This window comes from Ascidiella aspersa, chromosome 2, assembly GCF_963924565.1.
Source record: "Ascidiella aspersa chromosome 2, kaAscAspe10.2, whole genome shotgun sequence".
Classification (NCBI taxonomy): Eukaryota; Metazoa; Chordata; class Ascidiacea; order Phlebobranchia; family Ascidiidae; genus Ascidiella; species Ascidiella aspersa.
In genome coordinates, this window is record NC_139448.1 from 20,449,016 (window position 1) to 20,475,768 (window position 26,753).

Genomic DNA, 26,753 nt, shown 5'->3' on the forward strand with positions numbered 1-26,753 from the left:
TTATCCCAATATCACAAAGAAAAACATAAATATACCTTGAAACTTTACATAGATGTACGTTGCAGTTTTCATCAGGGGTTAATTGTGATGGCGTTTCCCATGTCACAGTGACGTTTCCATTATCAACGGCGACATTGACGTGTTTAATTGGATTAACATCTTAAACATAACGTTTATTTTTTTCATATCAATTACAATTATCAAAACAAAGCAAGTGAACAGTTTTACGGCTAAGGTGAGAACAGTTCAAGTTGTTTTTCCTAAAACTAGATAAAGTCATTTGTTTTAGACTTATTTAAAATTAAGTAATTTACTCAAGTCATTCGACTTCCAACACTGACCTCTATAACTTGCAAAAAGATGCTTGACATTTTGTGAATAAAAAAAATAGGTTAGGTATTCTGCTAGGTTCACTTACGTTCTCTAAAAGTAACCAACTCTCTTTTTGATTTCGAACATCCGAGTGTGTTGCAAATTGAGCCAGTTATATTTATTTTGGTTAAATTACAGTCAAATTTCTTCCAGTTCATATAAGTGTTTTGGATCAAGAACACCTGCTGTTTAAACATAAAAGTATAATATGCCAATCAAACGCGGTATAGAACGACACGTGTGCCAGTGTTTTAAAATCCGGTAGCTATGAGACTCGGCTCATACTGGAGGAACACAATTGAACATACCGTTAAGAAAATGCAACGGTTACTTCAATGGTAGGCCCAAGTACTTTTATTCGCCTTGTAGACGGCATTGTACGTATTAAATTGTTTTATACTTTGATTAAGCGTTTTTGCTGACTTCCTAAAAATGAACAGTATTATATTGGCTTTGAACAATAGGCCCTATATTCCAAAAATGAAACCTGACTTTGGGGCTTTGTATTTTTTTGACCTATTTTATTTTTCGAAACAGCTGCCAAGATTAATTTATACACTCACAAAACATCAATATTACAATTACAATGATATTTTATTGGTTTCGAGCGTATGGTTAATCCCATTTTTCAGTTTGGTGTAAAGTTTGAAATCAATTGTTGTATTTTAACTGTTTACTGGTAGGTAAGTTAGTTAAAAAGTATTTGAAATTTGATTCCTGGCGATAGAACGTAACAACATATATAGGTTCAACAAAATTTAAATATAATGGAAAGTACATAAAATTACACCTGGATTATTGTATAAGGATAAAATATCTGCCTTGATGAGTTATACATGTTTCGCGTTAATTCGACTGGTTAATAAAATGTACCCTTAAAATCGCCAGTAACACTTTCCCGAAAATGACGCGGCTCCCCTGACATGCTCTCACGGCATACCGGTTGCGGAGCACTGCCCTATACTATGCGCATACATGCCCTATTCAATACTATACGCATGCATGGACTAAAAAACCAAAGAAACGGAAATTAACAGCTTAAACAAACTTAAAAAAATAATTCAGCCGAAATACAATAAAAAACCTGTTTGAAGTGACCGATATTGAGCTGGTAAAAGAATCCACTACTTCCATAACCCTTGTAAGGAAACCATGTCACCTGAATTTGGCAGCTTGAACTTGACCGTTTGACTGCAATGCTGCGGAATCGAAACTCAGTCATTGGAACTAAAAACAAAAAATAGAAAAATGTTAAGTGTTTTGTTGACATCCTTTTTCAATATTAATCGTATAGACATCATTGCGAGAAAAAAAATCCTGGCATCCATTTACAGTTATGGGAATGCCATTGGACTTGAATATTAGCCGCAAAGTTCGTAAATGTTTGAAACTTTTCGAAATAACAAAACGGAAAACTTAAGCTTACCGTCTGGATCAGTCGAAAAGGATGTTACATTACTCCAGTCACCGTAAGTGCCCCGAAATCGACCTTGCCATCCTGGCCCGGATGCCACTTGCACATCATAAGCGGTGCCGCTTCGCAAGTTCCCGATAATGCGAGAGGTTTTACTGATTCGATATTCAATCTGTTATACAGTAAAGCTTTTTGCTAAATTAATTACAGGCCCTAAAATAGAACTTCTTAAAGTGATGCAATATGTTTTAGCAATGATTTTAAACTTTCGACACTTGCGGGCCGGTAATCAATTTTCGAAGTAACGATTCTTTACTGAGACAACTATAGTTTCGGTAATATTAAACAACATTTACAAAGGAATATAGTGTTATACAGGGTTACTAGTACTCTGAAAATCTAAGTATGAAATTCAGTCATTTCTAGGCAAATAATTTTTTCGCATACTCTAGTGCAGGGTTGTCTAAGGTTGACAGCATCGCGGGCCACAATATTTGTTGCATTCTCTTGGCGAGCCACATAAAGCAGGCTACATTTTCGTTTGGTCGGGCTATGAAAAGTTTTACGATGACGCCGCAAAGCATCGTCAAAAAGTAACGTCGAAGGACAAATAAGGTCAACAAACTTGCTACTATGGTTGAACTTGTGCGCAAATGGAATCGAGTGACAACGAGACTGGCAAACAGGTGCGCGCGAAGCGCGAAAAAAATTGCGTATTTGACAAGATTTGAATTTAGAAGAAGCTTACTGCATTTATAAGCGTATAATTATTTTAACTAGATTAATCTGGCTAAAATTGCATCACGGAGAGCGTCAGCCTTTAGTCATAGTAAAAACCTGTAAAACAGTATTTCGCAACCTTTTTTGGCTTGCGGCACATTACGAAAATTTTAAATAGTTCGCGAGACCCTTGCTCGTATTTTTGCTGAGTGGGTAATTGTAACGTTACAATAAACGAGACTGCAACAGCACCTTTGCAACAAGGTTGACAAAACCCATTTTTGAAATTTTTATCGTACACAAAAAATCGTTTTAAGTAGCTTACTAATAGAGCAAAAATTTAAATCCTAAAGAATTTGAAATATTTTGGCATCCTTCAGCGTCAAAAATGGCAGCCTATAGAGTGCCAGGGCACCCTGGTTGAGAACCACTGCTGTAAAACAATACTTTCCAGAAGCGCGGCATATTTTATCGTTCATTTACTTTGAAGTGGCAGAAATGGTAATTTATATTGGGCTGTATTTTTATGCTATGCTCATATTAAAGCCGGAAAACAAATATAACTTATAAGTTCGCAAAACAGTCATTTTAAAAAGTCCCATATAGGACGTAGTGTGACTTTCAAACCGGTCTAATACATCACAAAAATTAGGCGTTCTTTGTAACCCCCTGGATTCGAACTTGATAAGCGATATAGCAATCTGGTTTATTTAATAGTGTAACCGGAAAAAATGTAATCATAACCAAACAATTGCAGTATGCTTGCTGATCGTTGGTCACATATATTTCTTTGATTAAACCCTCTACTATACGCATTACAATAATTCAACAGTGCTTCGCGGGCCATGAACAATGATGTCCCACATGTGGCCGGCGGGCCTGGGTTTGGACCACCCTGCTCTAGTGCGAGGCACCATAATTAACGTAAACTAATTAACCTTACTTCCCTTACATATTCTAAAATTTATGGAATAATCTTTGACATACATATAACAATAAAGCTTTATGTGAACTGTTCTCGTGCGGTTAGAAATAGACAAACACTAGATTTAGTTTTGCCGAACACAAAACTTACATTCTGGTAAGTTGCAGCCGTTAACAAGCAGCATTCGAACACCAAAATAATTCAAGTTGTGTCATAATAAATTGGCATGAATTTTAATTTAGAGCTAGGGAGAGTTAAGAATCAATGTGTTATACCCCTGTATATTGTATTTGTGTGTATCAACAACTTACTTTTTATGTTCACGTTCACATTAGAACAAGTGGTTTACAATTTGGCTTAAAGTCGCTAGCAAAGGTAATAATGTGAAAAACAGCCCTTTATATACTTGTCTATTAAGAAATATATGGATTTGCAAAAAAAATACTTCTGTATTACACACACTTCGAAAGATGTCTAATGAAGCATTGTATAGAGGTTGGTAAGGCTTCAAGATCTAAATGTTTTTTTTTAAATGATCAAATCTTCAGCTGGCAGCTGAACATTTGATCTTTCAGCAGTTTACTTTAATAATTGAAAACTTACTTTTTTTCTCAATTGCGAAAACGATAACCCATTCGAGAAAATATTTTACCATATAATCGTGTAAAGTTAAGAAATACAAAAATCGACACCCTGGGACCACACTTGGTCCGGCACTTATCGAATCTTTAAAGGTTCTCAATGTGACCCGGGATAGTTGTTCAGTACGAATTCTTAAGGGCTAAAATTGATTAGGAGAAAAGTAATCTGAATTTTAGTAACTCACATGCCAGCTTTCGCCTTGTACGGCAGAGGATTCACGATAGCGGATTTTGTACTCAAGCATCAATACTGGGTTGACCTTTGGTTTGGACCAACTAATTAGAATCTTGGTTGAACGACCTTGATTCCTGCCATACTTTGTAAGCCGAACGTCATTCGGTGGATCCGTTGTCACTACGAATTAGAAAGTCTTATTGAGCGAATAATAAGTTAGCATATTCTGATTAGCCGATCGCGGTGCATTTCTTATAAATTAAAATTTTCCGTTTAACCCTACGAGCAGTATTTAATAACAAATGAATTAGGCCTGATTAAAGAGTTCATTTCGTGGGGCTACATACGTTCTCCTTTTTGGTCGTGTAATTAGTCACATTTTGAAATGGCGTTTTTAGAATCAAAAGGTTACCTGAAAGCCGCGTTTTAAAATCGTTTCGACTAACATGTTATAAACAGTGTTATACACAAGTTAAATCGGAGTCAAGTCGTTTGCAAATTAACTTAAGCCATGTCAAAAGAAAAAATTGAGTCTAGTTATTTAAAAAGAGGTGACTAGACTCCAGTCATTGTCAAGTCATTTGACTTATATCATCACGACTCATCAAAACACCGGTATAAAAATAGTCAAAACTAGTTTTATTTATTTATTTGTATTACATACAACCAACGGCTGTGCTAGGAAACATATTTTAGGGGCGGAAAATATGGTAGCCCTACTGATTAGGTTAATTTGCACTATAAAAAGGTGCTTTGTACAACAACAAACAACATGCATTCCTAGACCATGTAACACACATATAGCTAAACATGCAGTTTGTAATTTGCACACTTTTTTATTTTATTTGAAAAAAATTTAGTCAAAAAGTTGGGTTATTGGGTTAAACGATTAACCATTAAGCTTTTGTATGACAATACACATTTTTGCATGATCATAGTCCGTCTGTAATTACCCCACATAAATGGGTACTCGGAAATATCCACGAGTTTGAATAAACCAAGTTTATTTTGACCCATGATTGCAATCAAGTACGCTGAAGGACTATCCGTAGAGTTGTCTAAATCATTTAAAGTTATGATGATTGGGCAACAAATAGATGACATATTTCCGAAAGGCAATAGGTGTTGCTTGCATTGCGCCACATTTGTATTTTCTTCAAATGCTTTAGTGAACGTCGAATGGCGAATCAACCCTTGTTCTTTTTGCCTAAACAATTACAAAATCACTGCAATCATGCATTACAAACGACGTTTTTACATAAGTTAGGTAACTGGTAATGAAAAGGGTAATCCTCGTGAGAATTACAAATATTAAGATATTATATTTATTAGAATGATTGGGGCATTATGACTGTAATCAGGGGCGTATCCAGGATAGTGCCATCCCCTAGTGACCCACCAAACTATGTTTTTGCCTATTTTTTACATTGACTCTTCACAATGCGCGCATCAGTGTTTAACCTCGTTCCTGGAAAATAGGTTTAGATCGCCCATATTGTTAGCGTTTTGCGCGAATGAATGCTATGTTTGTCAATGTAAACCCAACATCTAGAGCAGTGGTTCCCAACAAGTTTGTAAGGCGACCCATTTAAAAAAAAATTAATTTGGTATAATCTTGCGACTCAAGCAAATACAAGATTGCGTTGCAAACAATTTGCACTACAAAAGCAGTTACTTTTTCCGAAAATGATATGTTTATTAATTTACTAATGAGATGGTTGTGCTCGCTTGCTCTAAGTGAGTTTTTGAAATCGAGGCGTAATTTTGCTTGAGCATATAGAGCAGGGGCGGGCAACATACGGCCCGCGGGCTGGATCCGGCCCGCGACGGAATTTTGAGCGGCCCGCAGACAGTTTCCCGTTTTACAATAATGTGGCCCGCGGCAACAGTCTGCCGCAATCTCCTACTACTTGCTTACTACGTCAAATAACAGTGAATATTAGTTATTCTTTGGTTCTTTGTCTTGGGTTAAAATTATAGGTCTCCAGCCATAAGATCGAAATAAGAACAACATTAACGTCGGAATACCACACAGTTCCGAATAAGATAAGGCTAATACCTAATAGTCGTAGTATAATCTTAATCGGAATAAGTCACAAACCCGTCGGAATAAGACCTAAATGGCCACATTTAGGCCTATAAAACAGTTTAACTAACCCTAAACCCCGCCCGTAAGTTAATCACTAACTCCCCTAATAATTTCAACCCTAACCCATTACCCACCAATAACCCCAAAGAGGGCCAGAAAATCAGGTGCCATAACTGCGCCCTTATGAAGTAAGGCGCCCAATATTCGACACCAAAACGAACAATGCCATTATACACATGGCCCCCGATCTTCACATACCCTCTCCCTACAGTTTCAGGCGTTGTTTTGGTCATTTAGGCCTTTTTGACAGATTTATGTCTTATTCAGACGATGCAGTTCTTATTCTGTCGTAGATATTACTGCGTGTTTGGCTTTATTATGTTGGTGTTAATACTATGGTTTTATTGATTGTTCTGCTTCAGGTCTTGGTCTTATCTTGTGTTCTTAAATTAGATTTAGAATTTACAATCAATATTTTCCCTTGGATTTTGCCAAGAAACGTAAAGTTGCAAATTTAACAAGGATTGGATGCCGAAGTACTTTTTCACTCAGATCGGCAAGAAAGCAGTAGCCTATGTTTGCTGTGCAATGAAAGTGTTGCCGTGTTTAAAGACTACAACATTAGCTGTCATTATGCGACTTCATTTATCGATTAGGAATCCGGCCCGCCAAGTACTTTATTTTCCCATATCAGGCCCGCCGACTGGGAAGTTGCCCGCCCCTGATATAGAGTCACGCATGTCAGCTCTAACTTCCAGCCGGTTTCGCTGTTTAGTTTTCATATTTTCTGATTAGGATTTCCAGTTTTGTGAAAAGATACAATATGCCTGAAAAACAAGCGACCCCCAAAAATAATCAGGCGACCCAACTCTGGGTCGCGATCCATGCGTTGGGAACCACTGATCTAGAGTACCGTAAAACAGTATCTTATGAACATTTATCTTACCTGACAGTATAATAGGATAAACCCACTCGTTTTCTTAGCGATTCGCGCAAACATGTTTTACGTGGTTTCTGTACAGAGGTGGGATCAATGGCCTCGAAAATGAATTTTACTTTGGTATATGCCATTATATCGAGCAATTTGCGAATATCGAACATGTGCTAATAGCATCAAGATTATGCTAAGGAAACGTCTTTACCCTAACAAAAATCGTGGATCGCCCCTGCTGGGCACCTAATGTGGATTTTTTGCTGTAAGAAAACAAATATGTGATTATATTGAATTAATGTATTAAATTAAACATAGCATAGGTGCAATAATTAAAAAACATTTTTTCTATGGTCTTAATTAAACGACCTAACATGCAAATTAGTTGTTTTACTACCATTTGTCGACGGTTTAAGGGTGAAGTTGGTCACCGATTTGCCGATTGCATTCAGTGCAGTTAGTGTTAAATGAAGGTCTTTATTGGCGTATCGAAACACGTCAACGTTAAAGCATCGGTCATCAACCATGATGGTTACGAGCTGGGATTTTCTAGCAAAAAACTGTCATGTAAAGCATAGGCTATCATTGTTTTCCAAGCTATATGACTCAATGCTGATTGTTTTTAAGTGTCATAAGACAGGCGTAAGTAGTTTTTAAATAGTCAGAATATTTATAAAATCTTTGTATTTTTTTGGCGAAGATATCAGAAAGTACTTCTACATTTTATTGTTATTTTATCATTTATCTTTAACTTTTTTCCAATCGAAATATATAGAGAATATGCATTCACAAACATAGGCTAATAATAAATAGTGAGTTCGCGTATAGAATTAACGAGTGCTGTAACTCAGAGTTGTACTAGTAAGAAAATGCACTAGTTTACGAATAGATGTGATATACCATAGATTTTGAAGCCGTGACCTATAAGTAATTAGAGGTGAAGAAAGAATGATGTTGGGGTTGGGACACTAATGGATGGGTGTTCGTTTCTGGCTTAGACTAGACTAATAGTAATTTCGTCCTCAATTTGTCCAGGATTGTTTTTTTCGCCCCAGTTGTATTTTTGTACTATTGCCAATATTTTCTCGTCATCCAAGCGCATGAAAGTGGGTACAGTTTTTTTAGGTCAAAAGTTTACGTGTTACCTGCGTTGATAGATTATTATACCCAAAGCACGATGTTCAAGTAGTTCAATGTTTTGTATTTTGTATTTAATAAGCAAGTCAAAGATTTTTTTGAGCTATTTTTAGCGTTCGACATCCAGTAATATTGTGTTTATTTGATGGTAGAGTGGTTCTTATTTTTACAAAATACCGGTATATAAAAAATCTTCGATATTTAACTGACCAACCACGACAGTGGTTATCATCGTTTTCTGCACTGATGCGCTTTAGAACAATTTGTTAATCATCTGCACCTCCCCCATTTTACGTCATAAAATAACTAATCTTTAAAACACGTGTTGTTTCTAGAAAAGTCCTGCGCAAATATGTAGCTGAAATCCAATTAAATGACGAGCTCAATAGATTTTCATTGGACGGACAAAAATATAGTAAGTTACTATGTGTTTACATAAGTTGGAAAAAATGTAGTTACAGGGGGTGGGGTGACTTGGTGCATCCCCACTCCGGGATCCACCTAAGATCATGGGAAATGGTGCTACGGTAATAATATAAATGACCTTGGTATATAACCAGCTTTTTACTATTTGGAGTCATTTTTCGTCAGGAATCAGGTATAACAGCAAATCAACCCGTTTTCTAATGGGAAGGCGATTTCTTTGTTTTGATAGCAATTGTGTTAGGGGTAAAAATCGTCTGGAGCCACTTAATTGCTCCACAAGCCACGGATAATGATGCCTTTTGTTTTTAGATCACCCTGATTTGGAGTATGCGCTATCGCCCCCGCCAAGGTTTTTCTCGATATCGCACACTTTAAAAAACACTGAACAACATATAAACACACAATAGTAGAGGTCAATAGTTTTTTTAAGACAATACTAAGCAGAAAAGGTAGAATTATAGTGAAATATTTTGAGTGGTGCCGCTAGAGATTTATAGAAAACCTTTAGGATTTTACTGTTTGAGGCGGGTTTTTATATTAATTAGTTTACACGGTTTTAGGTTACATTTTAACCATCGATGGTGTGGTTTCGACGTTTGAGCGTCGTAGTTTCAACAGCCGTATTAGTAGAATTATAGCAGATAACCAAGGCTATTAGCTATATTTTTAAATCTAATTTCTGAATACGCGACAAGTGTCACACAGTTTAAGTTTAGTTCTTTCAAAAGAAGGGCATTCAATACAGATTTTTTAAGCAACTAGACTAGCCAATACAAGTTTTGTGCATTGAACTTAAGGGAAATTTGGTTTGTTTGAGACAGTGTAAAGGCATATGCCGAACCCAGAGGCGTGCAACATGGCTGCGGGCCAGACTCCGGTTAACAGCACCTATTTTTGTTTCCGCAGAGCCTTTGCGATGCAGTCCGTTTAGCCATTCTATCGAATGTTTTTTTTTTACGTAATCATGGGATTTTTGTCATCATTCCGCCTGACTAATGATATTACTACATAACTAAGGTTTTAGTCTTTTAATTTGTTATATCTATCGAAGTTTATTTAAATATTGTGTAGCATGATTGACAGGTGCCACAAATGCGATGCCTATTTTTACAGTTTCAGGGATTTCCACTACGTTTTATAAACAATGTAGCCTGTGTCAACTTTGTATGTTCGAATTTTACATCAATTAAAAACTGTTGCACACCTCTTTCACAACCTCCCCCCAAAAAACACTTGAACCAATCGTTTCTTATCGCCTCTGGTTTTTCACCCCCTACTTGATTTTAATAGATATAGTAGTTTGTATAGATGGGTTTTGTGATGAAGCTTGTTGCTGCCAAATTCGGATGTTAGAGGAAATAAAAATCTTTCGCTTTGGAGTGTTTCCAATTACACTATTTTGAAGTCATTTGCATTATCCATAATAAAATATTTTAAATTGTCCGTTATATTTTCTGTTCTTTTAGCCAAGACCTTATTTAACATTAACCGCCCGCTGTGTGCAAATTAGAATGACGAATGTCATCCATATAAGCTTCAGAGAAAACCCTTTATTATATTCTGCTTGATTCAAGACCATATAGCCTAAAATCGTTGTTATAATGTCTATGTTAACAACATAAGGTACAATAAAAATGTTGATTTTAGAAACAGAAAGAAGTATCAAGTTAAAAAATACCTTAGGCTATACCGAGCAAAAAACGTCGTGTTTAGAAATGTATCCTCTCCGCCAGTGACACAGCATTTCATAACAGTTAGCATGCCGTTGGTTTTGCATGAGATGCGGTATGTTGCTGGACCTGTGTTAGGCAAGCCAAGCGTGTGTGATGTTAACAGTAAAACGATCGTCAAAAGAAGTAAAAATTAACAAACCAAGCAGCAACGCTACTGTGTTCCTACTTATAAGTTCTAAAATAGATAAAATACCGTAAAGAGTGCACAAATTTAAATCTTTCCTAACTTACTTTTCATGCTGGTAACTTTAATGTTGACATGGTAGACTGGTATTTCCGTATTATCGAGAAAACAGCCATAAACACCACCATTTTCCACAGTGACATTGCGAAGTTCCAAGGATGTTAGTATATTGTTATTTAACTTTTGACGAGGTTTGTAGAACTTTTTCTGCCAACCGTCTTTATCTTGTAGTTTGGTCCAGTTCAGATGTTTATGCTAAAAACAGCAGGTGTTGAAATAAGTCCATCCAAAAAAAGTCCGAGTCAAGAGATTTGCAAAATTAAAAAAAAATTGTTAGATTGGCGGAGCATTGTTTTAGAAAAAAAGTACTAAATTAAACCAAATAAGAGCACTAAATACGCTATTGCTACCAGGCATATACTGGAAAGAAGCTCTTCCGGTAACTATTTTGTTTTTAATCCGGTCCCTTTTTGCCGTGTGACCGTGCCGGGTGTGCCGCTGTGTTCCCAAGGTTTTTACTTGTTTGTTATTTTCATTTTTTCCAAGGGTACGGTTTTCAGAAGAATTAATGCAAAAAGTTTACTTTAAAAACTATTTGAAGCAATAATTTAACGAAGTTTATTCGGAACCTAATGCTATACACCAAGCTTGTGTGGTTGATTCTGCCGGCTCGCATATACTGTATATTTCTACGGAAGCAAACAATCATACCTACAAGGCAACAATATCTAAGTCAGAATAATCTTTAATACCATTGTATTAAGACCAACGACGTAATAAAGCCAAATACACAGTAATATTCACGACGGAATAATATCTAAATCGTCTGAATATTACTTAACCATGTCGGAATACGTCCCAAACATCCAATTAAGGCTTAATGCCCAAAATAACGACTGAAACTGTAGGTAGGGGGTATTGGCCGTCGGTCTGGCATCGGCCGTTTTCGTATTGATGTTTGGACGCCTTATTTTTACCGGCGCCGTTAGGGCTATGGTAGGGGTTAGAAATTGATGGTTAATCTTGTTAAGTGAGTTAGTGATGTACTTATGGGTAGGGTTTAGGGTTAAGTAAAAGGTTGCATAGGCCCGATTATGACAATTTAGGTCGTTTCCGACGGATTTAAGACTTAGGCTATTTTCGAAACGTTATTACAACTATTATATAGTAATCCTGTGTTGGTCTTATTCCGAACTGTGTTTCAATCCAACTTTGATGTTGTTCTTGTAGGTCTATGGCTGGAGTCCATAAATACAATGAAGATATAATACAGTTAAAATGTTGTTGGATCCTAATTCGAAACAAAATTTCAATAAAATGTTAAACTGTACGACAATTTTTAAAAATTCATTACAGTGTTTGTTAATTTTGTCAACGATTTTTACTTGAAACAATTTTGACAAATTTTACATGTATTTTCAAGTCAAAAATCGTCGCACTACCCATGAGTCTATGGTCGGCTGCCAGTATTTTGTGGGTGTGCAAGGTGACCAAAAGCAAAAATTAAAAACGGCAAAACTTTCTCAAAAAACAGACCAATTACGAGAAAAAGAGACAATTAAAAAAAAACTCTTCTCAGACGTAGGGCTTTAGGCTACCATGCGAACAAACTGCTTAACCAGTTCTTTTAATCTTCTACCCTGATTGGAAACTTGGAAATTTTGATATTGCACGAGGCCCGCAAGCCAATGTTGATAAGTTAAAATTATGTGGCTGAATATGTGTTTGCTTGCACAAAACAAAAAAGGAATAGTAGTAGACGCAATATTTATAGTCACAATCAACAAATCGAAAGGTGAAATGTACTGTGATAAACTGATATAATTATATACTCTGGTTGATTGGAAACAACCCACTTGCACAATACATATCGGCTACCCTTAAAATCATATCCACTGACAAAATATAAAGCGAGTTGGTTCAAGCTTACAAAACTCGAAGGTGGCGTAACGCATTTAAAATGATCTTTGTACAATGTTCTATATCAGTGTTGGCGAACCTTTTCATTTCGCGGGTCACAAACATGACCTTAATCCTTACAAAATGCTCAAGTGGGTCATAATTATTTGCTAATTTTATGCGAAACTCTGCTTTTGCGTCGTTTTAGGCTAAGTGTTAGGCTATTGTCTGGGTTAGTAATTTTTGTATAATTTCCAAGTTCGGATTCCCACAAATATTAAGAAGCTTAATAGTTAACAAATGTTGCAGCATTTTTTATGGGATTACAGGAGTTCAGTAGAAAGCTTTTTAGCATGGCTTATTGCCAGTGCTGTAAACAAGTCATTTTGAAATGACTTAAGTCCCAGTCAAGTTATTTGCAAAATAACGTCCAAGTCAAGTCTTTTCGAATAAATAACAAGTCAAGTCCTAGTCATCAGTTGCGCAAGTCAAGTCCCAGTCAAGTCATAATTAGAGCATGTCAACTTCAAGCCATGTCGATGTCATAAAAATAAAACTTTAAACTATTAGAATTTTTAAACTCGTATGATCATGAGCAATGACTGAACTAAAAAATAAGGAAAACGGAACATATAGCAAGCAATTTGTTTTTTGTGCAAAAATTTGGACAAATAGCTCAAGTTTATAACAAAAATACTTAAAGAAATGCTTTATTTCAACCCAAATCTTTTGTTCAAAAGACTTAAGTCAAGTCAAACCATTTATCCGAAAGACTCAAGTCAAGTCAAGTCATTTTGCCCAAATGACTTAAGTCAAGTCAAGTTATTTAAAAACAGTGACTTAAGTCATTACAACACTGCTTATCGGTTTAACCAGGGTTTTTAGAATTTTTTGTCTGCAAATTCTTAATTTGATCGCCAATCTTTACGTTTTACAGCGATAAACAAAATGCTTTTAGTTGTCAGCTCTCGGCACGCATTTGTTGAAAGGCAGTTAATGTAGGCCTATACTTGTCACCCTAATACACTTTTGCCGACCCACAGATGGGAAGCCCTGTTTAAACAGTATAATGCTATCTAACGAAGAACTGTTTTTTTACATTTATTCTTTCATGAAAATGATTGATAACATTTCGCGGGATAGTGGTTCGCCATCCCTGTTCTATATCATGATGTTTTTCATATTGATTTTGAAAATAGCTCTTATTACTTTTTTCGCATAAAAACAGTGTAAGAAAAATACTTTCGAAAAACGGGATGAAGTTGGCAAAAAAAGTTTGGGCGTAACTCCTAGATTTTCCCGTGTACACACGTTAGTCTCAATCAACTGCGTCAGATTATTCTGACTAAACATAGGCTAAATTGGTGGCAAAAGTGCATACTCAAAAGTAGCACAAAACATCATAAATAGACTTAGCCTAATGTAAGTGGCTATAAAAACTTTTAAATCGCAAAAGCTTATTTTTAGGAACTTAACTTCACAAGCATTATTTTATGTAAAGCATTGGACAGCATGAAAAAAGATTTAACAATAGACCCCATAAGGGGCCTTTCTTCCGAAAGTTAGTTGTAACTTAACGGCCCAAAACATTACCTCTGGCCGCCACTTCCACGTGACATTAATCATGTAATGTGTAAATGAACGCAGCATGAGAAGCTGATCATTAGAAATAATGCAATCGATGGTTACATTTTCTCCTGATTCGACAAGAATTTCCGAGCTCAAGTTTTTTCCAGCAGTTTTATTGACGTCCAGTGCTTGGATTTCACAAATAATGAACATCAGCAAAATAAATGTAATACTTTTCATAAAATGTAATTCTTTTTTATGAACTTGTATAACGTCCATGACAATAACTAAAAAGAAAAAATCCCCTGCGAAAGTTGTGAAAAAATAAATAAATGTTAAATGTTCACTGCCGTTTGAAGTGCGTAACGCATTACAAATATGAGTGAGACTACCAACCGACTTATCGAGGCATTTCATATGCATTTTGTTTCTTTAATTCGTTATTTTATGAAGAAATAGTTTTCTTGGTGTTTTTATATTCCTCACCTCTAGCGATGCCTGGTGCACATTGCTTAAGAACAGGTAAATAAAAAATGCGTTTGTTTTGCTTAAATTGAAGTCCACAAGGCGTCATATGATCACAAGTAAATGCACCCTTTTTTTGGTTAGAAAAAAAAAATTCACCTATAAAGGAGATGAACCAAAAGATTCGCGCGAAGCGGAAATTTTTTTACGTTCACCGTTCAATTTTTTTTACGTTCACCGTAACCCAAAAATATGGGAAATAAACTCGTAACTATAATTTGTAAAAAGGTGGCAGGCCGGATGATATTTATTGGCGGGCCATACGTTAGATCAGGGTGGTCCAAGGTTGACTGCATCGCGGGCCACAATATTTTTTGCATATTCTTTGCGGGCCACATAAAGTAGGCTGCATGCGTACCACGAGCGGATCAACGATTTTCGTTTGATCGGGACATGACATGTTTAAAAATGACGTCACAATGCATCGTCAAAACATATAAGCTCCAGAAAAGCTTGCTGCTAATTCAAACTTGTGCGCAAATGAAATCGAGTGTTATGAGACTGGGAAAAATGATAAAACTTTTCATTTAGAAGACTGCATTTATGCGTAATAAGCGTAGAATGTTCATGAAACCGTGCGTATGTTACTAAAATTTTTAGAGAGTTGTTGTATACTACACCAATACACCATCGCAAAATTACAAAAAAAAAGGTTTTATTAACCAGATCAATTTGTGCTGAACTTTTAACTTAGAAGTTCGCAAAACAGCATTTTAAAAAGTTCCTTTTTATAGAACGCACAACGGCTTCTCTCAAATCGGTCAAACACATACCAAAAATTAGGCGTTCTTGCCACCCCCTGGATCCGAATTTGGTGAATAGGAAACCGGTTTATTTAATGATATAACCGAAAATATGTAATCATAACCAAACAATAGCAGTATGCTTACTGTTCGTTGGTCACTTAGATTTCTTTGATTAAACCCTCAACAGTACGCATTGCAATAATTCAACAGTGCTTCGCGGGCCACGAACAATGATGTCGCGGGCCACCACCCTGCGTGAGATCACAAAGTCAGGCACCTTTTAAATCGCGGTAACTGTTAGAAAACACAAAATTTAAGCATTATATAAATTTAAACATAAGCGATAATAAAAAATAATAGAGCATATCAAAAACATAGCGCTACTACAGTTTGTTTTGAACGAGCACTTGTTACAGTTGTCATGACAACGCTGTGTTAGCTGAATTATTGTTACAAGTAAGATTTTGTTAATAAAAAAATTTGGAAATGGTTATTTGCTCGGATTGCTTAGTTACGCATATATCCATAGTTAACTGCAATGAATTAGGTTAGGGTTGGGTTTATCGTATGGTTATGGTGGTGGGTGGCATTATTTACTTTAGGCTAATATCCCCGATTGTGTATTTGTACCCTAATGAATTTAAAACACTTCATTGGCTATTCGCCTGGCTCACAATAATTTTTTTGTGAGGTTAGTTTTTTGCCATGCTGAGAATGTCACTCCATGGGTTCACTCAAAAAAATAAACTTACTTTGCTTTTACTGGTTTGCTTTGGAAGTAGTTTAATTATGTTGCCTTATTGTGCTTTTGTGACTGTGGATATTGGAAGTAACACAAAAATATCATTAAAAACTGAATGTAAATTTTTTTTTCGGCGCTGGTCTAGAATCCTACCATAGCGTCGAAATAATTATTAAAGCAACGTACAATATTTTGTTTAGGGTGTCTTAGTGTTTGGGTGAGTCTAGTATTATTATTTAATAATCGATCACGGGCATGCCACACGTCGATCACGGGCATGCCACACGTTCAAGTGTCATGCACTGTAACGTCACAAACGATGTAGATAATACTACGTTTGCTATACATTAATGCAGTTTTACTACTTTTAGACAGTTTTTGCTCTTTGAATGGTTTTTGAGTATTGCGTAAACTCAATCAGTTGCCAACATTGTTATTTGTATTCGTTACGGCAGTTAATACAATGACAAAAGATAAACAAAAAAGTTCAAACTTTTTTTTTTTGATTATAAATAAATAGCTAGGCTAGCCGTAAGCGGATACAAGAAAAATCATACTATTACGTCACATAAAAATAAAATACGTAATACCGGCCACAAAAATGATCATTGTAAAAATGATAAAATATCTTTGTGCTTGTTTGGTTGTTTTAAAATTTAAAAGGACTCAAAACATCAAAAAAGGGTAAGTAATAAAGCAACTTATCACTTACAGCTGTGACACTGTTTGTTACAACCATAATTCTAGATATTCAGGTTCAGCTGATTACCCACCTGCTATCCTGAAATTACCCAATTACCCATAGGTTAAGAACCGCTGGCCTAGCATTATCAAAAACAAAACCACGCTTTTAAAAACTTGCTTCGGAGATACAGCAGCAGAAATTACATTAAAATAAACATGTGTTAGGTAATTTAGTGTTGTCTGATACTTTACTCAATATAAGGTGCACTATAGGCAGATATACTGAATTACTAAAAAGAACTAAGCGAACACATTGAAAAAATGAAAGGGCTCCGCGGCTATTTCAAAGGATCATGAAGGGGCCACGAGTACAAAAAGGTGAGAATCACTGCTGTAAGGTGTGAATCTAATTGTGAGAAAGAATTTAGTCAACCCATTTCAGGCATATTTAGCGACAAACAGTCAAGTGACGACCAGAGCCTTTGCTGTTTAACAATTTAAGCTCCATGTTTCCGATAACCGCGAAATGCAAAATACACGTCACATGTTTTGAACTATTTATTTACTGAACGTGTAGCGCCGCGTAGTGAAACGTTTAGTCATCAGTAAAAATGTTATGCCCTGTCCTAACGTTTAAGTGATTCCCGAAAAGTATAAAAATGACGGAATTTCGTTACTTTGGAGGCCGTTTGCTTTAGCACTTAATAATACTGAACCTTCCCGAGAGTGATCTGCCACAGGAAAAATGTATCTGTTCAGGACGATCATCGCCTTTGCTATACTTTTTAATAATGTTGCTGCATCCAATAAGGTTTTTTTTTCATATCTAGTGTTACTGCTTCCACAAGGGTCGCATTCTATTTAATTCTGAGAAACTATTTACTCGCCACATTTTTGACACAATACGAAATCTTACTTTTCGGTTGAATGTTAAATTACACAACATATATATATTTTAATTTATCGACTATAACACGAGGTATTGCGAGGATCTAGGATTTTTGTTTTGGAGATTATAAAAAAGTTTCAAAAATTACGTCACAAAGTTACGTCAAACGTGGCGTCATAAAGAAGAAGACTTTAGAACACTATACACAGCTCGTTTGCTTTGTTAAGGTCGATGTGGCGTCACTTTCAATATAAAAGCTTTATAACAAAGATGTTATGGATTCACGCAAAGCGAAAGTTTATTGTTTATATGCCAAAACTTTCACTTTAGGTGGTGTGATGAGACGCACGGCGCCTTTAAACAATTCAAAATGTGGTAAGACATGCAAGAAACGTTAAGTTTGGGCAAAAAATACAGTTTATGGGATAGCCACATGGCACTTTATGCTCATATATGCAACATCGAAAAATATGCGCGCCAATGAATCTTTTTCCCAAATATGCGCCATTGAATCTTTTCATGTGACTTTGGTTGCTTTTGGTTTCTCGTCTATTTTTTATTTTTGCTTTAATAAGTCAATGGTGGGTGATATTTGTTACCTTGTAAAAAACAAAAATACAAAAATGTAGTCTAAATTATATCTCAGAAATAAAAGCACTTTGACATGCAACAGTCAAATATTTTCTGTTAATAACGTTGGCGCAGCAATAACAATTGTATTCATAATGTCACCATTAGTTTGATTTTAATTTAAACCATAGTCGAACCTAGAAAGATGTTGGCCATTTTGTGATCATTAATATTACTTTTTCAGCACACGGTAACAATTCGTTTTCCACAAAATAAAGAAACGGTTCTGCATGTTTTTGCAACCTTATTACAGCGCCAAGAATTGTCATTTTCCTTTTTGTTAGTGCCGTGGACCACTACGTTTACCAAGTAGAAAGCAACAACAAACGCAATCCCTGGAAAATCTAACATTTTAACTAGAACATATGTACCAAAAATTTAAGCAGTTATGACCTTTAAGTTGATTTGGTGCACAGTTGAGTCAACGACAAAATGTATCATTTTACTGAGTCAAGAAAGCAAAGGCGCGCCCAAATGTTTTTTATTTTAGATTTTAAATACCTTGTACAAGAAACCAAAACTAGTAAAAATTCAAAGTAAGTTGCTCTTACATTTTGCCACTGGTGTACGTTAACTAGCACTATCAACAACTGGGGTCGTTTGTAAGTATGCTGTACCAGCTGGTTCTCTGTCTAAGCTTTTTAACTGTTAAACTACAAGCAACAATATCAACAACATAATACGCAACCAACATCCTTAAAAACTTCTGAACTACACTGCCCTTCAATAGTAAACTTTTGTTGCCAAAGCCGAAAACATCTGGCGATACAACTGCAATGGTTTTGATAAGTTTTAGTGTGAGCATTTCGCTTATGCCTGGGGCTACTGTAAGCAGATGTCCAGCACCGAGAGAAACAATCTTGTTGTTTTGAGAGAACCTTTTGTTACCTACACGGCTTACACGCGTTTGTATAATAAGGCGATACCATATTCCGGAATAGTATTTTTCTATGTATTGACTCGAGATATTACTACACTTTTTCAGGCACTGAATATCCTAAAAAATCATCTCTGCCTTTTAGATAACGATTAACCCATGACGTCAACACTTTCTCTCTAAGCAAACATACATCATAATGCGATGTTTATTTGATTAAAACACTGCGTGAATGTGCTTATATTCGTTAACAGAAAATTGTAAATATCGGAACGCGTGCTATGATTGCTATGTTGACCCTGTCACGTTAAGATAAAGCTATTAAGGCTGATTCATTTAGGGAAAAAATGTTTCAGATTACCAAAAATTGTTACGTGGTTGCCAAGATAAATATGCTTTCATGTTAAACATTAACATGGTAAAACGCTGCAATCAAACACGCCTTTCAAATGAAAAAGACCTGCAGTAAGTGCTATTTTTTTAGTCATCTGATGGTTTAGGAAAATGACAAATATCAAACATTATAAATTGTTCAAGGCAATATTGGGAGTTATAGTCTTATTGCTATCCCTTGGTGTCGCGGTGGGAATGCTATATAGCATAATAAATTATTATGCTAGCGTTAAATGCATTGAGACCGAAGAAAACGTTTCGACAACCATGCAGCCGCTTGGTAAGATATAAGTAGGCTACATTTAACAACATGATATGCGAAATTTTGCTGCTAGAACATAAATATACCAAACGCCAATTTCTATTTACTTTTTTCTATATTTTTACGAATTATTATATTAAAACTAATTTCTTCATGGGTTCTTTACAGATACTACAATAGATACAACAACAGTGCACGAAAATACAGAAGCCAATCTTCTAGATTATTTTAAAGAAGCTCGTGGAGATGGTATTAAACTTGTGTTCTACCACGGAGCCAACAGCCAAGAAGAAGTAACTAAAGCATTAGAGGGTGATAAAAAAAGTTATTATATACCATTACATTACAAGGCGATAAGGCCACTCAGTCGTGTTTACTGTACCAGCACGCCGCCATTTGTTTTTTCAGGGGTGCTAACTTTCTTCTTCTAAAATCTAAATAGTGTACGTCACTGAATGCCCAGTGAAGAGGGTCATATTTATTTGTGGTATAATTAACACTTCCTTTTTTTTATATCAAGGAATGTGTGAAAAAAATCAAGAAATGTGTGTGTTTTTTAATCCGGTTAACGAATAGCCTAGTGGTCTTTACGATATCATTTGCCAAGATGATTTTTATTTTCGCTTAAAATTTTTATAGTTTATTAAATATTTAGGCTATCTGAGTGTAAGTCATTATATTCCACGTCGGGTGAAATTAAATGCTTAATATATGGTTGACTAATTTCTGTACGCATCAACATAAAATGTAGGTTTATTTGGAAAACGTATCATTGTGTTAGGGCGGTAAGCACCTTAACTTGACGTCCATGTCGGAAACCAATACGGCAACAACTTGTATTTCAAAATATAACTAATTTAAAAAACAAGGTGTCGGTACTAGTAAGTAATAATTTTACTACCCGAAAAAAAAACCTGTGTTACCTGGGGAAAAAATGACAGGACGTCACCCCACAGTGATCCGGTTAAAGACCACCGTCAGGTAAGTAAGTTTCGATACGAACTTGTATCATTTTCAGTTAATGTGACTGAGAAGTAAATCAAAGCATTACATATAAAAGGTGGAACACAATTGTTATCATTTTGAGTTTTTATAGTCGGGGAATTAATTAACACCATCAGGTGTTTAACAGGTAAAGCGGTGTTGATAAGGTGCCAACGTTCAATTCAGGGCTACAGTCTTTGATAGATAACGACTCGAGTAGCCGTAATCTAAACACGTCTTAAGCCCCTCCGAGCACATCAGGTTTGCAAAAAGAAACCTTATGGTCTGAATGCCACACAACATAAACACAAACCTCTTGATTTTTCACCAACTTTGTGTTCTTTGACTCTCGATAAAAGATTTCGTTGGGTTTGGTCAATGTAGGAAACACCACTTTAACAAGTTAATTTGTTAACGAAACTAACTCGCTGCAAATGTTCTTGGCGATCCTTTATTTATTAGAAACGATTAAGCCATTTTAGTTGTCAAATCAAGACCAAACTTTACCTTCAGTAGAGCGAAGTACGTATCTCACGATGAATATGGTGATGTATGGACGCCTCATCAATAAATAACGTGATGAGTTTCCTTTGCGTTCTACTGTGGACTCTTTTTCGACTTGGTGTTGAATATTAAAGAAATGCTCGATGCATCTATCGAGAAATTTCAACGAATATGCGTTACGTCAGTAGCATTAGCTTGGTCTTTGACAAACTATAATTATTTCACAAGGAAGGTTATTGCCTCCTGACAATATATTTTAGCTACTGTGTTGGAGATAGCAGTTCAAAGTGAGTGAGTAGCAATGTTGCCAACCTTGTTTTTCAAGCGAATTTGGGCTTGTTTTTTTTCGGAGTTCGCGGTTCCGAGTTGGATGAAGCGCTTAAGACCGATGTTGCTCAACATCTTCAAAGCACAGGGTGAGCCACGAATCGCTATTAATAGTCATTTGGGCCTCAGACCAAAAAGTTTGGGAACCCTTGTCCTAGACCAGTGGTTCTCAACCTTTTTGTTCTCGCGACCCCCCCTTAAGTTTTCGATAACTTACGCGACCCCCCAATTATAGTGTATGATATATAAACCCGAGTAAATGAAAAACACATTTTAAATTTGGCCAAATTCAAAAGGGAGAAAATCTAGTTTAGGATTGTATCAAAATTTGGCTAAAACCTGCTATGCATAACAAGCTAAAGTTACGGATTGAGCCAGGGTTGCCAGAAATTGACATTTTAGGTCAAATAATATTTAGCATGAACCTAGTGCGAGACTAAAGGTAACACTAGGCGACATTTTTAAACTTTTTTTTAATTTTTTTTCAAATAATTTTCTGAGTTTACCTAATTTGACTATGCTGATTCCGAATTTGCAGTCAGAATTTACCCATCACGTCACACTTTTTTGCAAAAATTGAATGAAAATTTTACTCAAAAACGGTTGTATTAAGGGTGTTTGTGCCTCTATTACATGTCAAGAGCTCCGTATGTGAAACGAAACACAGCCTACAAGGTGCTTAACTTACTCAATTGAATTTGAGATTGTGTTTAGCTTAAACCTTAACCCTCAAAACCTAAACCTTAGACCCCAATAGCACATGATCATGTTTATTTACCCAATAAACTTTTCATTTAAACAACTTTTCTTTATTATTTCTTATTGGTCTTTGGCATGAATTTTCTTCTTTTAGCTTTTCTCGCAGCCTCACTATTCTCGCAGTCACGTTTCAGGCACCAACAGTAGTCCGCCATCATCGTTACATGCCATCGCCCTTGACCGCGTTTCCATGGTTTTGATGTCCTGGTGAAAACGTTCACCTTGCTCCTCACTCATGTCACCCTAGTTTTTAGGAAAATTGTCCAAATGTGCGTGTAGAAAATGAACCTTTAAACTCATTAGACACCCAAGTGCTTGATAAGAAACCAACATGTTTTCTACAATATTTTGGTAATCCAGGTCTTTAGTATTTCCAAGAAATTTAAACACAACTTCTGTAAAAGAGAGCCATGTTTTTTTTCCACATCCGTCATGCTAGTAAGAAATTGGGGGTTTTTGGTGGGAGTTCTGATTTCAGGTCCAACAAATACACCTTGTTTAACTTTCTCGGCACTTAAGTGAGGAAACTTTTCCCGAATGTATTTAAAACCTGCACCTGCTTTGTTAAGAGCTTTTACAAACTGTTTCATGAGACCCAGTTTAATATGTAATGGTGGAAGTATAACATTAGATCTGTCGATAAGAGCGGGCTGTACAACATTTTATAGCCTGGTGTAAGATACTCCCTCAACGGCCACTTACGTTCAATCCAATGATTTATCTTATCTCGGCTGTCCCATTCACACATAAAACAAGGGTACTTTGTAAATCCAGATTGTTGACCCAGTAGCATATTTAGGACTTTAAAATCAACGCATACTTTCCATGTATGAGTGCTATATTGCAACTTTGAAAGCAAAAGTTTCATATTTCCGTAAGACTCCTTCATGCTAGTTGAATGAGCTACAGGGATAGAAGCAAATTGATTTGTATTGTGCAACAATACAGCTTTTAAGCTTGACTTTGATGCATCAATAAAGAGGCGCCAGTCACTGGGAATATACACTGTTCCCAATTTCTCTATAAGACCTTGAACATCCACACAATAGACTAAAGAGGGTTCGGAGGCATAGAAGCGTGTGTATTCACTCTCACGATGCTTATACCAAGCAAAATTGGCATCGGTGCTAAGCATACGTTTGGCTTTTAATCTGGAACCCGCAATAAGAGCAGACTCTTTTGGCAAATTTAAATCTCTGACAAAGTCATTTAGTTCCGCTTGATTGAACTTGGGCTGCTGATCATCATCACACTCATACTCGGAACATTCTTCAGACAAAGTCTCTTCGCTGAGAGAATCTTCTTCAGCTGTTTGTAGGCCTAAAACTTTTGGAGGCAATGGAATTGGGACATCTGGCCCATGAGGAATCGGTCGTATAGCACAAGGCAAATTAGGGTATTGAATTTTATGCTTATTTTTGACATTGAATCCAAAAACAACACATGAGCAAAAGTAACATTCTTTTCCATGTCCATTCGGCTCTCTCCAAACCATTGGCACACCAAATGCTAAAGATTTTAGTTTTCCAATGCTCCACTGCCTTAATGACGACACACAAGTACGACACACTTTGTGCGGGGCCCACGGCTTGTCTTGGTCCCCTAATTTTACACCGAAATAGGCATAATAGACATTTTTGACAAAAGGTGTTATATTCTGCCGTTGAACAGATGGAACATAGCTTCCGCATATGTAGCAATATGCGCTTCCGCATATGTATGGGTCATTAATACAGCTTCTTCGTTTAGATGACATTTTTCTTATAAAACTCGAGCAGCAGCCTAAACAAAAGTTAACACCAACACTAGAAGAACGAAGACTAGATTGTTCCTGACAATCTTCTTGTAACCGGGCTAAAAATTTCATCTATTCGAGTTTTTGCTGCAAGAAACAAACAAAATCAGGCAAGATACAAAACAAAAAAAAATCTTCGCTGGTTAAGTAACAACTCTAGTAGAAACGAGAGTAAACCCGGCCTATATATACGCACAAGCTGGCATAATGTTATGTGCAGGTGCTGCTATTTTGCCAACTTGTGCTTGTATGTAGCCTGGTTTACTCACAATAAAATTATTATGACGTCACAATGATGTATAATGGCTATGACAATAACAACTATGACCCAACAGCAAGAAATACTTCGTAAAACAGGCTGCTATTAGTAGTGCAATGCAAAATTTTAAATCACAAATTATAAAAAATCTTGACGTGATAGAAAAAAAGCGACTTCATATTCGTAATCAGCGTACGCGAATTATCTTAGAAGTCACCATTTTAGCCAGAAAATAAAAATCATGTCGACCAGTGAATCAATGGAGGTTACTGTTCTTGGTGAGCAGCCAAAATTCTTTACAAATTTACAAAACGGTTAGTCGTTAACAGCAGTGCAATCTGTCTGTAAATTCTATTTCTCTTTGCCAAAACGGCAAGACCAACATTTTATTACCGGTAGGCTATTCTGTGGATGTTTTGGAAAAGGCTATTTAAAATGTTATGATACCGCTGAAAAGTAGAAATACTTTTCCTGTAACCTATTGTAAACCTATCACAAATTTTATTGTTACTTGGCCTAAATTTCAATTTGGAACTAAAAGCGCCCTATACTACACCTGACGCTTTAGTACTGCAGAAAATTATTGCAGAAATACGCATCAAAATCGCGAACAATTTTTCAATTCACGTTGTTAAAGTTGGTATAAACAAAGTTTGTAGGCCTCGTGAGCCCGTGGTTTCACTTCATCCCACAATGTTTCAAATCAATTCGGTCAAATTAGGACAGAAAGCTTACTGTCCTAATGATTTGCAAACCGTCGGACACAGCAGTTAAATTAGAACAATTTATTGTTTTTGATTCAGATTTTAGGCCTTCTGGCAATCCTGGGTTTTTCCATTCATTTTTATTAGACATCGTTTGACTGAAGCTAGGCTTGATTCTCCAATTGAAAAGTGTAATGGTGACGTCATAAACGCGACAGGTTCACTGCAGCAAAAGCCGCACAAAGACAAATGTTAGACCGGCGGTTCTTTTGCTCCTTCTATACTGCTAAACTGTTAGTTCATATTGCCTAATTCTTATGATTATTTCCTTAATGAAATTGTACATGGCGAACCCCCCAGACAGCCCTTTGCGACCCCCTTGGGGGTCGCGACCCCCAGGTTGAAAACCACTGTCCTAGACCAATGACCCCGATTGTCCCACACCCTCTCCCTACAGTTACATACGTGAGTTTGACCATTAAGGCCTTATTTCGATTAACGAAGACTTATTCCTAAAGGGTTAGGTCTTATTCAGACGATTTAGATCTTATTCTCGTGGATATTACTGCGTTGTTATGTCGTTGGTCTTAATACTATGTTATTATAGATATTCTGCTTTAGATATTTGTTGCTTGTTCCCAGACGGGGCAATGTTGCGCATTTGTCATATTCGTTAATAGAAAGAAAAAAAATAAGTTTTTGTTTTCTGTTGGCTAGAGACGGGGGAATGAGCGCGCGACTCAAGCGAGCGTCGTCGCAAGTACGACAAATCTACCGATTTGATAGTGATTCAGGCCAAAGCATTGTGGTTTCTTACAGTGTGTTTAACCACGAAAAACGTAGGCAAACTCCTCAAAATTTTGCATTTATTGCGGCGGTTGAAAGTAAGCAATTTTCACTTTGGAATGGATTACGAATTTTCTTACGTTGGACGCCGTTTGGTACCGGAATTACGTGTTTGCTTGGATATCACGCAGGTCAAACAATTGCTGCTACCACATAGGTCGTATTAATAACATATTTTGTTTGGCATTGGGAAACATACTCGGATATCGTATTTCAAACCTACCTGAAGAATAGTTTGATAATGATTTAGGCCAAACCTTAATTGATTTTTGCAGGGTTTTTAACCAAGCAGAGTTCACGAAATATCTCGTTTATTGCAGCGGTTTTACTCTTATTGTTTGGAAGCGTTAAGTTAAACCATTTTAGAAACAATCAGCGGCAAATAGTCAAGGGTCGACGGGAGGCTTTTCTGTTTTACAATGTAGGCTTCATGTTCTCCGACCTCAAAATGCGCAAAAAAACATCACATGGCCGAATGTATAGCGCCATATAGTGCAACGTTTAGAAGTAAGTAAAAATGTTATGCTATTTAAAAATACATTTTTAGCATTATTTAGGCCTCTGAAGAAGATGTCACACTATCCGTAATATCGCTTTTTGGTTACTGTGAAT

General features: G+C 36.3%; 2 protein-coding genes and 1 pseudogene across 4 annotated transcripts in view; 1 reads left to right on the plus strand and 2 right to left on the minus strand.

Moving 5' to 3' along the window:
- The window catches only part of LOC146164276 (uncharacterized), a 45,775-nt gene extending 31,214 nt beyond the window's left edge, over positions 1-14,561 (minus strand). The window contains exons 1-9 of one of the 3 annotated variants that reach the window (XM_083382429.1): positions 14,240-14,561; positions 10,795-11,002; positions 10,521-10,629; positions 5,201-5,454; positions 4,258-4,427; positions 1,799-1,958; positions 1,457-1,599; positions 419-557; positions 36-159 (exon numbers count right to left, since the gene is read on the minus strand). In XM_083382429.1, the coding sequence (XP_083238555.1) occupies positions 36-159; positions 419-557; positions 1,457-1,599; positions 1,799-1,958; positions 4,258-4,427; positions 5,201-5,454; positions 10,521-10,629; positions 10,795-11,002; positions 14,240-14,494 (1,562 nt within the window). In that variant the 5' untranslated portion in view covers positions 14,495-14,561. Of the gene's footprint in view, positions 1-35; positions 160-418; positions 558-1,456; positions 1,600-1,798; positions 1,959-4,257; positions 4,428-5,200; positions 5,455-10,508; positions 10,630-10,794; positions 11,003-14,239 lie in introns of all 3 variants that reach the window. The other 2 variants (XM_083382428.1, XM_083382427.1) reach the window with 2 other exon arrangements.
- A 5,407-nt stretch (positions 14,562-19,968) lies between these two features.
- The window catches only part of LOC146164277 (protein FAM151A-like), a 73,749-nt gene continuing 66,964 nt past the window's right edge, over positions 19,969-26,753 (plus strand). Inside the window, exons 1-2 of the mRNA XM_083380702.1 lie at positions 19,969-19,981; positions 20,132-20,275. Coding sequence (XP_083236828.1) covers positions 19,969-19,981; positions 20,132-20,275 — 157 coding nt within the window. The remainder of the gene's footprint in view (positions 19,982-20,131; positions 20,276-26,753) is intronic.
- On the minus strand, positions 22,591-23,127 carry LOC146164278 (uncharacterized; annotated as a pseudogene).